We start from the raw sequence: 16,472 nt of genomic DNA on the forward strand, positions 1-16,472 counted from the left end.
CTAAACTCTTTCAGTCTCAGCTGCAACAACAGATACAGCTACATGAGAAATGAAATGTCAAAACTAAAGTTGAAATTTTAGTCAATTGTGTTGGGATTTTTTAGATTATGGTGCTAATATCAATAGCACGTTTTCTTTTATATTGTTTCTCAGAGTAATTCTGAGGCGGTAAATGGGTCTGTGCCTTCTGTTTGTTCTTGAATGTGTGGAGCTTCTCTCTGACCGAGAGCTATAAACTGCACATTTACTCACCAGGAGCTTGGCCAACACGCCCTGTTGATATCCACAGACTGTCCGTGTTTAATGAAATGTTTGCTCCAGTTATGTGTTTGTTTAAGAGCTGGTTATAATCATAAGTCATAAGTTCATTTCATCACTCGTAGTTTAGTTTTAATCTTGGCACACTTTGACCTTTTGAACCAGACTGACTGTCAGGTCCATCTGTATAAACTCTTATAGCGGGTCCAAGTGTTGTTTCAAGGATAGTATGTGTGTTTGAAACGTTTCTAGGCTTTTTTGGCGAGAGTTAGATGAGAAGATCTATATCACTCTTTTATTTACATAACATATGGCGTTACAGTAAGCAGCAAGGTAGCTTAGCTTAGCATAATGACTGGAACGGGGATAAAACAGCTGGCCTGGCTGTTTCTAGAGATAATAATGTGGGGGTAATGTGCTGGACAATGTCTTGGCCAGGAGCAGTGACTTCCTGAAGTCTGGTCATCACCATGTTGTTTCCAGGCAACCAGCGGTCACACCAACAAGTTTGGCACATAACCCCAATGTTAAACTACAACATTTTTACATGTTTCTGTACCGAACAACCAAACAAGATATATAACATTAATTAGTAAGCTTTACAGCTCTGACACACCAACCCGACGACCGACCGTCGGACTGATCAGTCGGCTCCCTTCTCTCAAAAAAGTGTCTCGGAACACACCGAAGCGACGCCCACTTGAGCGTACGTTCTGTGCGTGCTCGAGACGTAATACGTCTCCATAACAGCAGGCGGCGCTAATCTGTATTGTCGACCTAGTAAACACAGAGCACGCTGTCGTCAGTCATTGTTTTCATCAGAGTGTTGATAGAAGTCAAGAAGGATCGTTGTTGTCATTACTCTGAAGCACTGATTCACTAGTCAAGCGCTAGCACTCCACCAATCAGATTGGTCATTGAGTCCGACTGCCCACTGGACAATTGAACAAGTCAAAACGGGGCTGAAAATGTGCGTACGCCACTTCCCACGCAAAGGTTATGATTTATAAAAAAACAACTTGACGGGAGAATGTGCGGTCCTCCACGCAAACTCTGACCCATGCGTACGCACAATTTGGAGACAAAATGGGAATTGGCGACGCAGATGGTGAGGTGGTGAACTGAAGTCAGACTGCAGAAAGTAAATGAGAATAACGATTACTCGTAATATTGTGTTGATGCCTCACGCACATTTTTTCACTCCATATCATCCACGTTACCATGAAGATTAAATCCAGCAGTGTTATTTGTGCTTGTATTGAGTGATAATGGTTCCATAAACACCTTGTAAAATCCAACTCAAATCTTTAATAAAAATGTGTTATTAATGTTTAATCGGCGGTCTCACCGTCACATTGTCCGCTACGGAGCCCGACTCCATGGAATACAGGATAGCACCAAATACCCTAGCATTAGATAACGGCAGAACACAGTGTAAATAACTAAATATCTGTCTTTAATACTGTGCATATATCATCAAATGTCAAAGTCTGGAAATACAGCCGTTAAGCTCTCGCGCAATCGTTAATGTCCTCGTTATCGGTCCAACTTTAATACTGTTTGTGATAAAACCTGCATGAAGAAAAGTGTGTTTTGCCCATTAGACTTTCGTCTTCAAATTGTATCTCGGGGTGGGGGATACCACTGGTTGATGCTGTGATTTTGGCAAGGTGTTAACAATCTCAAATTGTTGTAAACACATGAATTCTGTGGTGAACCTGTGCGTAATGCTGCACGGCACTGGCCCTGCAGGAGGACTACGCCAATGGAAGAATCAGGAGAAAAAGATACTTCAGGGACCATGACGATGATTGGCTAATATGCCGATTTAGATTCCCTAAAGCTGAGCTCTTGGATCCATGTAGTGAATTGGGTCCAGCAGAGAGGGCAACGCACCGGAACCATGTCATCCCGGTCCAAATACAGGTCCTCGCAACTCTGGTGGCAAGCAGCTGTTTCCTGAGGGAAATGTCAAACAGCTAAGTGTTTTATATAAATGTTATATATAATCTTCAACTTTATCGCTTAGGCTTGTTTGGATATAATATATAGTTCTGTTAAATCTAGGTCTGGTATATCGAAACTGTCCCCGAGTGCCGTAATGCCTGCCGTTTTGGACGTCTGAGAAGTTTTTAGCTTTTTCCCCGCCAGTCAACATGACTCGGCATGATTCGGCATAACGAAAGAACAACTGCCAGGGTCAATAACATACTGATCAGCATTCATGAGGTGCTTTGCATTGACTATTTATGGTTAAAAATTGTCGTGTTCAGGGCGGGATAAGATTCACTGATTCACGTACGCACTCTTGTAGGTAATCTGTGATTTATAAAGGGAACACTGCTTACAGATGTGCGTACGCACGGTTTTATAAATCTGAATTTCTTTTGGCGTACGCCATTTTTGGCTTTTGGACATACGTACACTTTTAGTAAGGATCCTACGCACAGTTTTATAAATGAGACCTCAGGCTTCCCTGGATGGAAAACTAATTCCCCAGCTCGTCTGACAGCCTGGTGATCCCTCAGGAGAAGCTTTAACCCAACAACATCCTTAAGAAATATGCTGGATGCTAATAATCAGAAACACGGAGGAGAACATGTACATGGAGTGTCAGACCGCTCAAAGCTACCTAGGGTAGGGTAGCTCTCTGCTTCTGCACCCTCCTGATTGCCTGAGCCAGAGGCCATTTGGGTGAAAACTATTTTCCAGTCTGATGGCTGTTGGCACAAAACGGCACCTAAGACCTCTCATGTTGCACCTTAATGGGATGATGCATCAGCTGCAGCACCTTTCAGCCCACTGCATGAGAGGGGAGGGATGTTGTTTGAAAGATTCTGGCTTAGTCTGCAGCCTCTCTTCACTGACTGTCTCCAGGCAGCTCAGCTCTTTAACAAGGATCTCTTTGCATTGAATCAGTGAAGGACCAAACTGCCACCGGCTACTGGAACATGCAGTCTAGTCTGTTACAGAGCGGAGCCTCGTCAAGAATGAAACTCAAGCCTTCGCTTGTGAAGTTGCTCTGCTGTCTGTCCAGGTTGTTGTTGATATGCATCCCCCGTACTTGTGGGCCGCCTCATCTCCACCTCCTCGTTGTGGATAGTGACAGGTCTCAGCGGCTTCTGGCTTTATAACAAATCCACTACCAGCTCCTTTGCCTTCTTGACACCACTACAGATAAATCTTCTTGCACCAACTGTCAATGCTCTCTGATTCAGGTGTGCTGTATGCCCGCTGGGGGTCATCACATATGATTTTTTTTTTTAAATCAAATGTTCATGGGAAAAATCCACAAGGAAATAGATTTTTGCTGATCTCATTTAAGACCGTTTAATCTGATTCCAAAAAAGTTTGATCAGATTTCTAAGGATGTGTCTCACCCCAGCTGCTCAAATCCGATTTCTAACTGATTTCAAACCTTTAAATAACACCTTGATGTTGCCTCTGTCAGCGAACCACATGACTGCAGCCAGAATCTGCAGTGATGGAGGAGTTTCACACTGCAGCTAGTGAAGAGCAGGACAATGTCTTTCATCCAGCCTGCTGATTGTTACTTTCCCTCTAAATCGGTAAAATGCCACCAGAAAATGCTAATATGTGTGTAGTTTACGCGTCATTGCAACAACCAGTATACCCTGAAGTCACTGATGCATCTCGTAAAAGTAGAGTCATAACTGCAGAACATCTTGAGATGGCATACCTAGTGTAAAGTTGGACGTCTGATATGTAAAAAGTGAAAAAGGTGACAGTACAATCCCTCTTATAATGCATCACTAATGTGCAATTGTTTGGAATCAGGCCACATTTGACTGAAACCAGCCTGCTTTAAAAAAAAACCAAAAACAAAAAAAAAACCATTAGAAACATAACATTTCTGAGAAATTGTTAAACATGTCTGATTGTATTATACAGTGAATGACTCAGAATGAACTGTTGGTGGTTAATGTTCATATACTGTGCAGTGCTAGTTTTAAAAGACTTAATGGTTTAAATAGATACAAATACAATCTGGTGGCTTTTTTGTTTACCTATTCTCAGAGATGGCAAAAGTACTCACTTCCCGTACTCAAGTAGAAGTACAGGTACTTGTGTTAGAAAATACTCTGGTAAAAGTAGAAGTACTGATTTAACTTCTTTACTCAAGTAAAAGTAACAAAGTACAGGCTTGGAAATTTACTTAAAGTATAAAAGTAAAAGTAGCCTTGACCACACAAATGAGTGCAAGCTGAGAAACTTCAGTGGACATGGAAAAAAGGCTCTTTATATGCCATTGCCTACATTTTAAATGGATGTCTGCCAATAGGCCTAAAACATCACATGTATGATTATTGTGACAGAGACTGGGACTCCAGTTTAATAAGATTCTGAGTAGCAAGATAAGAATTGTGATTCTGTGAGAATTCACAGATCCAGTTTCTCTTTGTTAATCTTCCCCTTAAGGTGCTCAGATTATGCTTTTTGTCTTTTTCCCCTTTCCTTTATTGTGTTCTATATCTTTTTTGTGCACGTTATAGGTTTACAAAGTGAAAAAGCCCAAAGTCCACCCCAAAGGGACTTACCATCTCCAACAGAAAACACTGTTCACAAACTGCTCCAAACAGCTCTATTGACCTTTTTCACGGCAGACATGTTGACATGTCATAGTAGGAAAAGCAAAGGTGTATTCAAAACTATTAATGATGGCTGCATTCCACTTAGGAGAGGCCCTGGTATTGGGCATGCTGACTCACTGGAATATCTTACTGGGACACTTGATGGAACTGAGCCATCGTTAAGGTTATCAATTTCAGCTGTGCTTTTCCTACTATGACAAGTCAAAATGTCTGCCGTGAAAAAGGTCCATTGTAGTCCAGCCTTTACTTCCGTGACGAACGTGCGTCACTTTGTAACACACGTTATTATGCTCGCCTAGCTGCTAGCATGGCACACCCTCATGCCGTGCAACGGACAAGCTAGCAGTACTTACTGAGCATGTGCGACTACCAACAAAGATGGAACAGAAGTGAGATGTCTCACTCTGTAGCTAAAACAGAGAGCTGAACACACAGGGTGAAAAGAGGAGCTGCAGCAATGTGCAGTACAACAAAAATATGGTGTTTTTTGAAAATTAAACCACATAAACCTATTCTGGTACAACCTCTAAATACAATTATGAACCTGAAAATGAGCATAATATGAGCACTTTAACATTTCAAGGAGTCTACATGTAAGTGTGTGTGCTCAAATATGGCTTCTGGAAAGAAAATAAAGGATAAAATATGAATTACTAAACAAACTAAAAAAAAGGCATTAATTAAGAAGTTCCTCATACTTTCAGAGTTACAACTAACAGTCATTCTTGATGCCTACTATCTCAAACATCTCTCAGATAAGGCCAAGGATGATTGGGAATGTCTTGCTGCTTGTCTGCCGAATCTCTGGGATCCCCGTTTTCTTTATTTTCAATTTTGTCCCCGTCCATACTACTATGTGCTAACGTTACCGCCATCAAGCCGCAAGGATTTGCCGCAAATGAATGCCACCGAATCTGTCGAGTTGTCTTGTAGTGGTGCGTCAAGTGCAACGTATATTCCCATCCAATTAGATTGAATTCAGTATTGATGACGTGAAAAATAATAACGGTACTACACTGAAATTATTTGAAACTAAAGTAACGAGCCAATTTTGTAAAATGTAAGGAGTAGAAAGTACAGATATTCGTGTTAAAAATGTAAGGAGTAAAAAAGTCGGCACAAAAATAGAGTAAAAATATCTGAAAAATCTACTTGATTACTTCCCATCTCTCTATTACTCTCACTGATTACTGTGTTATATCAACGATTGCATGGTTTTCCATATATATATATATATATATATATATATATATATATATATATATACATACACACACCGAAAGGTGTTTCTAACGTCCTGTCCATATGAGAAATAAACCACTGAAGTGAGTCCAGTATAACATCGCTATCTGAAAACTAAAAAAAAATGCAACTCATACATGCACCTGTGACAGAGAAAGAAAACACATCGACGCCTTCACAAGGTGCATTGCAGGCCTGTTAAAGTATATTGCATTAGATCATTGATCAATGATCATTTTTATTATCAATACATCTGCTTATTATTTTCTCAATCTAATTAATTAATCATTGGGTGTCAAAGATGTCATAAAATAATTTAAAACAAATGTCCGTTGTAATTTTCTCACCGCCCAAGGAGATCTACTCAAATAGCTTGTTTTACTCGACCAACAGTCCAAAACCCCCAAAATGTCCCAAAAACATATGAAGTTTACTATTATGTGATATATAGCTAGCTTGATAAGGTGGAACTAGCGAGTGTTTACCATTTTTTTCTTGAAATATCTATTGGTTATTTAAGTAATTGATGTAGTTTTAGGTAGATAAACTGGTAACCTATTCTAAGATAAATGGTCGACTGTTCATTTCCACTAAGCAGAGCAACACTAATATTCCATGTTTTTAAATGAGGTCTGTCATGATATTATCCCTCCATGTGATAGATACTGGGGTCAGGGCAAATATGCTGTGCTCTTTTTCACAGTTTGCATACTGCGAAGATGGCAGGCTGGCAGCTGGTTAGGCCATGAGTGGAAACAAACCCGAGCGGATGTTGTCTGGCTTCTCAAACCTGCTCATTTGCATACCTCGACATATTAGCTAACCTAGGGTGCTGCTGGTGTGAAGTTCGTGTGAGTTTGATGTCTTACTCCAGAAAAGGCCCTGGCACTGCTCTTCTCAACCGATAAATTATGCTTGTATTTTCTGAAGCCAGTGTTGGATACGTTTTTCTCATAGATCATATTGGAGAAAGTGTCTCTTTTGCTTTACTTTTGCCTTCCACTGCATGCCATATTTTCTACTTTCGGGTGACAACACTCAAGGGTTGGAATTTTGGCAGCAATCCACAGTCCATCATCAAGGCAGCGGGATTTTCTCTAGTTTGGTAAGCTGCCAGATACTGAAGCCACTGTCAGTTTAGTAACTATGCATACTGCCAATCAAACAGAGCAGGAGATTGGATTTTTTTTTACCAGTTGTTTGCGTCTGCTGTCTAGAAAAAGTGAGATTTTAAAGTTGATTGGCCCTTGATTAAACACCATGACAACAGAAAATAAATAAAATGTGCATTATACTGTATCTTTACAAACAAATATGCAATGGAGTCAGTCACAAAGGGATATAGTGAAGTCACGAGCCACATGCAGTGAAATGATATATGATTGAGGTCAAATGAAAAGTCAGTTAATCTATCTCTCAGTGCCAAATACCCACATGGTACTGAATCAGTTATCAGACTAAAATTCAGGTCCGATAACGGTCAAAGTCGGGACATCATTTTTGTTGTTGACCTGTTTCTGTTTCATTTCGAAGACCTCAAGCTTTATACTAATGCTTGCTGAGAGCTGTCTTGGACTTCGTCAACAGTCAACAATCATCAGTATTTGAGGAAGCTGCAATCACCACCATTAATATTTATTTTTTCACCTTCCACTGACTTCATTGATTCCATTGACTTGCCTGTGCTTTGAGAGCCAAGTCTTAAAACTATTATCACTAATGTGTGTGTGTGTGTGTGTGTGTGTGTGTGTGTGTGTGTGTGTGTGTGTGTGTGTGTGTGTGTGTGTGTAAAATACAGTATTTTTGTGTGTATGTGTATATATATGTGTGTGTGTATGTATATATATATATATGTGTGTGTGTGTGTATGTATGTATATATATATATATATATATATATATATATATATATATATATATATATATATATATATATATAATATTCAATTTTTAATATGCAGACATACAGAACAGAGAAACACAAACTGAACAAGAATTAGGGAGTTGGAATGGCTTTAGAGACGTATCTCTTCTGAGGAGTCCAATATGTCCTGTGACATATGTTGAAGTGGATGTGCTGGTGATTTGGGTTCTTGGAACAGTGGAAACTGTTGTCCCAAACTGTCTCCCAATTAATTACGTTCCCCTCAGGGCTCAGCTGTATTTTTGTATATTTTGAAGAGAATGTTCAGAATTTAAGTAAGTTATAATCAATTTCAAGCAATGTTTTTTTTCTGTAAATGAAAGCAGAACAATATATTTTGCTACAAGATGTGATACTAATAAAGCAGCCACAGATTATAGATAGATAGATAGATAGATACTGTTTTATAAAAACTGACTTACAGACTGTTTTAACCATGAAATACATTCACTTGGTTGCATGTAGAAACAAGCTTTGACTCCATTTAAAACTGTCTGGGTAATTATGCTGCCATCTGTGGTCACAAAGAAAAATGAAGTCTTGTATAAACACAAAAGCCTTGCACGATATATGTTTGGAAAATTGAAAGAAACTCAACAGTCTGAGGTTACAAATCTTTGCTAGTCAAGATAAAGCAAGGGAGGGAGAGGGTGATGCAAGACCTTGAAATGGGAAAATGGCATAAGAACTTTGAGGTAAATACTAAAATCTTTCAGGGTCAAGTGTGAGATGCTTACCTCCAAAGACAAACACACACACAAAGGGATAGCAAAGACCCGGTGATAGACACCCGCTGAGGAACTTTGTGTAGTGTTATGCTCAGGTGTAGCGGCGATAGGTCTCATTTTTGTGCTGACATTTTAATACATATAGATGCTGCAAGAGACATGACCATGGAACCTACTGCATCTTCACATGCCCCTGAACATCCCTCACTAACCTCTGCAAACCAGAAATGAAATTGCCAGGCTTTTCTGGAGATCTGCCTCTAAAAGTGTGTTTTTGGATTTTATTCCCGTCAGCAGTTCAAGGTGTCCTTTCTTATTCTATATTCAGATACTTGGAGAAAAACACCTTGGGTGCCTTTATAAATAAAACAGTAGGGCCTCAGTATTCTTTGCGATGCTTGCCACCAGGGATTTCCATGTCTCAGCTCTCTGATGGTGTACAGATATTTGGATTCTGATGAGTATATTTCTTCGGGTTCCTCGTATCACTTGTGTACTACCACGTCACTGTTTCTGTTTTCAGGAGTTGGCAGAATATTTTGTTCCATCTGAGAGTCCTGTCAAACATGCCAGAGTGGGAAAAGTTTGATCTTCCTGGCCCATCATGCCAGACTTACCTTATTATTTCTTTGAGATGCCAGAATATAGACAACAGCTTTCTCTGTGCTCACAAAGCTTTATAGAGGACACATCCTCACATTGAAAAGATTTCCTTTATGTTGTACAATAGGAGTCTTAAAAATGTGGCGGAGTCATTTTGCCCCTTGACTGTTTGACACTTGTATCACTGCAGTGGCTGATGTGTCCGCTTACAGCCACGTCTGCCTTTGAGGTGTCCTTGAGCTCAATGCAGAACTGCTACTTGTTCACCCAATTGTCAGTTTAAAGTGCCCATATTATGAAAAAAAAAACTCTTTCTGGGATTTGGGGTTATTTTGTGTCTCTGGTGCTTCCACACGCATACAAAACCATCCATGCTGTTCTGAGTGAGATACGGTTTCTGAATGTGTCCTGCCTTCAGTCTCCGGGTGAGCTGGTCAACATCTGCACGGCTTTCTACGTCACTAGCTGAGATGAGGGGGCTAGGGGGCTAACCGTTAGCATGCTAGCGCAAGCATGCTAGTTCGTTCTCAATGGCAAAACACTGCTACAACACACACAAATTCACCCTAATCTACAAAATAAAATGTATAGAACTACTTCCATGTCCCTGTTCTGCAGGTATTCCACACAAAGTGTGTCCTCATTTAGAAGAAGTCTCCCAGCTAATCCTGCCTTGTACTACTGAAGTTGCAGAAACAGCTAGCTAGCTCATGTAGTCCTTACCTAGCTACTGAGCATGTGCGACTGCCAACAAAGATGTTAGAGCAGTGAGAGGTCTCACTCTGTAGCTAAAACAGAGACCTGAACACAGGGTGAAAAGAGGAGCTGCAGCAATGGGCAGTACAACAAAAATTCAAGATTCAAAATCCTTTATTAATCCCACAATGGGGAAATTCACACTGTTGCAGCAGCAAGGGATAAGAGGAAAGTAGAGGACACACATTAACACACAACAATAAATAGTAAAATGTATTTACAGTAAATAGTAAGTATTTACAGTAAATATAAAATATGGTGTTTTTTGAAAATTACACCATGTTAACCTATTCTGATACAATCTCAAATTAAAATTATGAACCTGAAAATGAGCATAATATGACCACTTTAATGCTGAAATATAAGTTGCAAATGTTCTGCACCCTTATTAGGTTAGGGCTAGTCTCACATTACCATATCTAGTATCTCCACAGCGCTGTGGAGTAAGGTCTGACTACACCACAGATACATTCCAGGATAGGAGAAAAAAACACTCTTTAAACCAATCACAATCTTCTCGGGCAGCGCTTCGCTCCAGACGCAGCAACAGAGGCTCTGCAAAATAGTCTCAAACGTCCCAGTTAGAGAGTAAATACCGTTCTTTGTAAATGTTTAAAATCATTCCCAGAAAGAACCAAGCAGGTTTGCCTTGTTGCACCATCCAAATTTCCCTTAAAACTTGCCATTTTCAGCGTGTAGCTTGCTAGCTCGAAGGTGGTTGTTGTGGTTTCCCATAGCGAAGGGATTTTAAAAATGGCAACACACAGAGACAAAAGGAGAGAAGCAAAGCCTGATGGGTATTAGGCTTTATCGTGGAAATGTACTATCGGTGATGCAGACCAGGTTAGAGCACAGTAGTCCTACTCATTTGTATTGCCTCCTCAAAGGTGCTATCAATAGGAGGAAAGTCTAATTAACAATATTATATTTTGATATTGTGTAAATAAACCCTATCTAATCGAACCCCATGTTACAGTTACATGTCTTATCCAAAGTAAAATGTTGCCGACACCTTTTCAAATCCTTTAGCTTTAGCATCATTTATGACTACACTTTCTCCTTTTTGTGGCAGAGCTGTTGTCCTGTGTGTGTTTGTGTGTATGCAGGCGTGTGTGTGCATGTAAATGCCTGAATAAGGGCATTTTTCTTACCGTAACAAGGTCCTTTATCTTTGTAAACCTGAATACAGCACATGGTCAAGATGTGATGAAGTGGTACAGGCCAATGCATTGATATCATGTCTCTGTTTGCAGGCCACTGCGGGAAAACATTTGCAATCCTTCAAAGATTTCTAAGCAGCTCTGTCCCAAACACCAAGTGGCTCCTTGTCGTGGACGATGATACACTCATCAGGTATATTTTCATGATCTGGAAATGGGTTTCTCAACATAGTGTTTCACAGTGTCTTATTCTTTAAATGCCATGCTTTCATTTCTCTCAAAGAGAGTACCGATTCAGTCTCAGCCATGGGAAGGTTTGCACAGTGAAAGAGAGAGAGGCTTGGAATTAAGTAATTTTGTGGAAATTAGTTCCAGAGATAAAACCATCCTGCCGAACATTTAAAAAGCTCAGTACATCAATTCAAGTCCAGCTGGCTTCGCTTTATATCCATCAGGTTGGCTCTCCACGTGGAAGCCTCTGGCTGTGTAATAGTGCCTGAGGGAGAGCAGTTATATCACAGCTTCTAAATGGACGGTTTCATATGTGTGTACGCAAAGGGATGTGTGTATAATGATGATGAGTTTGATCTGTGCTTCCTGTAGCCTCTCCAGACTGCAGGTCTTGCTGAGCTGTTACAACCCCTCTGAACCAGTGTGTCTCGGGGAGAGGTACGGCTACGGCCTGAGCCAAGGCGGCTACAGCTACATCACGGGGGGTGGAGGGTGAGTTTTACAGCTCGGATGCTCGGGGAATAATGATGAAAGAGATACGCAAGCACAGGGACTATAAAATATGTAATGGAAAACCTGTAATCTGTAATTTACAGATAAACCATTTCAGTTTAAAATTGCGTTGCTCCCTTGAGGGACATTGTGGTTTGCAGGCTGCATACTGTAATATTAAAGATACTCAATGAAAGTATGGAATAACCGCAAAATACAGTAAACAGATGGTCATCAGTTGATAAGTTAAGACAGGGAGTCAGTGCTTAATACTCTTAATACTACACTACATCATGCAAACTGTTGCTTACTGCAAGAAAACCTAAAGCAAAAAAAAAAAAAAAAACTCCAAAAGAGCCATTATTTCTTATTACGTGCAAGAAAAAGTAGGCAATAAGCAAACGTGCTATGTCAGCTGTCAGTGCTGGAGGAAAGCTGTACAATAGATGAATCTTGAGCTGTGTGAGGAACTCTATTTAGGGACACTTCACTTGCTGTGACACTTTACAGCACTGCAACTGCCAGTTTTCTCAAAATGATATCGTCTAATAACTGTTTTGAGTGGCAACCCAAGATTTTTTTTTTTTTTTTATGTATAATTGCGTCTCTTTTCAAAGAGACGTCACATCATTGTTGTGCAGAGCCGATTCACAGAAAACCACATCTCCCTCTCAGCTTGATTTTCAGTTTCACTCACGACTCTGTCGCCCTCTCCCTGACTGAATGAAATAAGCTAAGATGACTGCTGAAAGACACGCTTATTATTGTCTGGTCATTTTTTAACATTTGCTTCTAAACTGACCATTTACAGTGCAGCTAAATCGGCTGTGTTATGTATCCATTTCAACATTTCTGATGTCCGTCTCTGTGATGCTGCAGCATGGTGTTCAGCAAGGAGGCTGTGGTCCGACTTCTTAACAGCGGCTGCAAGTGCTACAGCAATGACGCGCCGGATGACATGGTGCTGGGAATGTGCCTCAACGCCCTCGGACTTCCTGTCACACACAGTCCACTCTTCCATCAGGTTGTTACAACACTCTTGCCAACATGGCATCATGACTTTGCGCAAACATACACGCCACTTTCCAAGCCAAGTGGCGTGTTATCGGTACACATTTTGAGCTATCCACGTGTATGTCTACGCTGTATACTGCGGATGTAAACATACACATCACGTGGCGTGTATGTGTATGCTCGGGGAAGGCTTTATAAAAACGGTTGATAAATGCAAAATGCAGGATGCGATCTCTGCTCTCTTGGGTGATAGTCCTGTGTTTTACCCATCCGCCACCCCAACCAACCTTCCTCCGCGGACCTCAGTCCTTTCATACTACTCGCTACAGCGATAATTCACATGTAATGTAGGTCAATGGAGGCCAAACGGCGTTGATAAACACGCTAAAAAACGATTATGCGTCTTGATAACACGCCAAATATCATACGAATTGGCGTGTCTTACATACGCCACTTAGTGAGATCAGTCTGCTCTTACAATACATCCTGTGTGTGTGTGTGTTCGTTCCTACTGTATGGTGGTGAGACTGAAGTGGTTACCCATTTTGGAATAAAATACCATCCATGTATTTTCTTGCCAAAATATACTGGAAATAATTCAATTTATAATTGAACTATTTTTGGCTTGGCGAAAGGTCATCATTTCAAATCTCCTCAGCACTGTTCCGTCTAAGGGGAGGTTTTGCAGTGAGGTACGTGGCACCTTTAAACGATAAACTGCAAAGAAAGTCATATTTCATCAGAGGTTTTGCAGACTCATCATCCAGAGACTATCTTACTGGTAGTCGACAGCATAACTGGCCCATATCTGATATTCTGAGGCCCTGCACACCCTCACGGGTGTTTCCAGTTTTGCTGACTGATTACACCTCTGCTTATGTTTAAGTCGTCTTAGATCTCTGCACTTGTAATTCTAAGTCGGAGATATCAGGAATTTCTGACAGCCACGATATCACCCATTTGGCAAAGAGAAGAAAAATGACTGCAATACTGGCAGTTATGTGAGGTTTCCCCTTCTTCCCATTCTGCTGACATGATGTAAATGCTGCATCATGTCACATTCACGTCGTATGGGATGGATGGGAAAGATCCCCACAGGTATTACTTGCTACTGTTGACATCATTGGACAACTTAAGATGGTTGCAGAATTGGTTTTGTGAAGGTTAGGAACATTGTGCAATGCCATTACAGTACTATATCAATAAAGTGGGAGTTTAGTCACCCTGAATGATTGATCTGAATGGGCATCCATATTTGTTAACCTTTTCTGGCCGTGTTGTTGACTGGGATGTATATGAGCTTACAGACTAATAACAGCAAACATATGGACTTGTCATAGTAGGAAAAGCACAGGTGTTGCTAATAACATTATCAATGACTCTGTTCTATTACGTCTGTTAATAAGTGAAATCGGCTGCGTGATCGTTAATAAGACACCGATTTTGAAAAAGTTGACAAACCAATACATTGATTTAACCCAAATTATAGCTCCATCTGTCAGAGAATCAATTTGAATAAAATCAACAACTCAATAATTCAGTTAGTGATGTTTGTTTGGTGGAAAAATCATTTCTAAAAACACAATAGTTTCCATTGCTCAGTTTTCAGTATGCAGCATCTGTTTCAACATAAACTTACACTTTCATGCCTTCACTCTTGCTCTGTGTGCAGCACTTGCACGCAGTCTGTTGTGGCCGCTTCCAAATATAAATTACTGTTCTTAATCTTACCTTTCAGGCGCGCCCAGAGGACTATGCCAGAGACTTCTTAGCTCACCAGGTGCCCATCTCTTTCCATAAACACTGGAACATCGACCCCATTGCTGTTTTCAACAAATGGCTTAAGGATGACTTTAGGGCAGAAGCTTCAGATGGACTTAATAAGAGCGCTAAGACGGAGCTATAATCATTTTAAGCACACAACTAGTGTGCGTGCGTGTGTGTGTGCGTGTGTGTTGGAGTCATGGAACTGAAATATTGTCCTTCACAGATGTAAATGTTTTTGTATTGTTGATGTCGAGCTGTTATTAAAAGGGACCATGCAAGCGTGTTTCCATGACTTGATCTGTGAGTGTCTTCATGGCTGAGTTGCATGTTGAGGTTACTGTTATTCTGGAAATATGGATATAATATGTGTATACATGTGAAAAATCTGAACCTTATAGAGGAAGATCTTCTCTAGGAGATATTGTATCTTTCAAAAAGTATCACTAATGCTGTACAATGTGCTCTATTTTGACATAGAAAAGCAAATCTCAAATATTTATACTTTTATTTCTTTGGAGGTCTGTTATAGTATTTAGTATTAACCAGTAATGTATAAATAATGAAGTTGTTAAAGGTTAATTGAGGCTAAGACTATGATGGTGAAACACAGACTGTGTGGTGCAGCTAAATGGTATTAAAGCTCTCTAAACTATGCTGAAAGTTTGTAATTACTTCCGAAATGTACCCAACATGGAGGCTATAACTGCTTCTCAGGCAGATAAACGGCTTACCTTTACTTTTGACTCACCTAAACAACCTCATTACACTAAGACCATCTGTTTCTCAATGCTCTCTTAGACCTCAATCACAGGAAGGAAAAAGGAGCATAATTTCATGGACATTTAAATTACAAACATTAGCTGATACACTGAGGTATGAGGTAGAAATGAGTAATCAACATCATTACCCATTTTTCATTTTCGTTTATTTTTTTTTCCTCCCAAAATTAACTGTCTCATATAATTCATTGGCATGCCCAGTGATTTTGCTGACCATTATTAAAGGTCTTTCAAAGACCTTGAGTCTCTGTTGAAGGATTAAACCTTTCTCATGGCTGTTTGCCAAACTAAAAAATGAATTTGCAGCTGTAATGCTTCATTCTCAGTAACTGGAAATAGCTGCTGCCTCACAGTCGCAAAACAAAACCTGAGGATTAGGAAAGGCTCTATTAATTACACTGAACTGATGAAAATATGAAATGTTAATAGGGGAAAAGTCATTACAGTCGGCCTGTGGAAGACACACTGTAATACAGAAGATGTTCCTCTGCTCATAGACTCTGTCAGTATGGTGCTAAATTTAAACTGTCCTAATAGCACAGTAGGCCGGCTCGAGTTCATGAGAAGTCTATTAGCCTCAGGCTTTTGAAGAAGTGCAATAAGTCAAGCCGACATCTCCTCACACACCTATGAATTGTAACCTATTTGCAGGAAACAAGTTAAATTCCTTGTGGGACTCACCCACACATAAAGTGATGAGTGGTGCTAAGACAGTCCTTTGCACTGAGGGAGATCCTCCTCCTAATTCTAAGTAGGTCCTCACAACATGCTTGCTCCGCCAATATTTCTAGCGTGTCAGCAACAACATCCCGTTCGGGTTCGACTTTCTCTGCGGTTGAATTTTATTCATCAAGCACTGCATTTCCTCCGAAAGACATTCTCTATTCCCTGTCCTTTGAAGACACG

General features: G+C 40.3%; 1 protein-coding gene across 1 annotated transcript in view; it reads left to right on the plus strand.

Moving 5' to 3' along the window:
• Nucleotides 1-15,084, plus strand: part of b3glcta (beta 3-glucosyltransferase a) — a 70,003-nt gene extending 54,919 nt beyond the window's left edge. The window contains exons 12-15 of the mRNA XM_078245633.1: nucleotides 11,377-11,476; nucleotides 11,887-12,006; nucleotides 12,886-13,030; nucleotides 14,759-15,084. Coding sequence (XP_078101759.1) covers nucleotides 11,377-11,476; nucleotides 11,887-12,006; nucleotides 12,886-13,030; nucleotides 14,759-14,926 — 533 coding nt within the window. The 3' untranslated portion in view covers nucleotides 14,927-15,084. The remainder of the gene's footprint in view (nucleotides 1-11,376; nucleotides 11,477-11,886; nucleotides 12,007-12,885; nucleotides 13,031-14,758) is intronic.
• The last annotated feature ends 1,388 nt before the right edge of the window (nucleotides 15,085-16,472 follow it).

The sequence above is a fragment of the Sander vitreus genome, chromosome 3 (genome assembly GCF_031162955.1).
Source record: "Sander vitreus isolate 19-12246 chromosome 3, sanVit1, whole genome shotgun sequence".
NCBI lineage: Eukaryota > Metazoa > Chordata > Actinopteri > Perciformes > Percidae > Sander > Sander vitreus.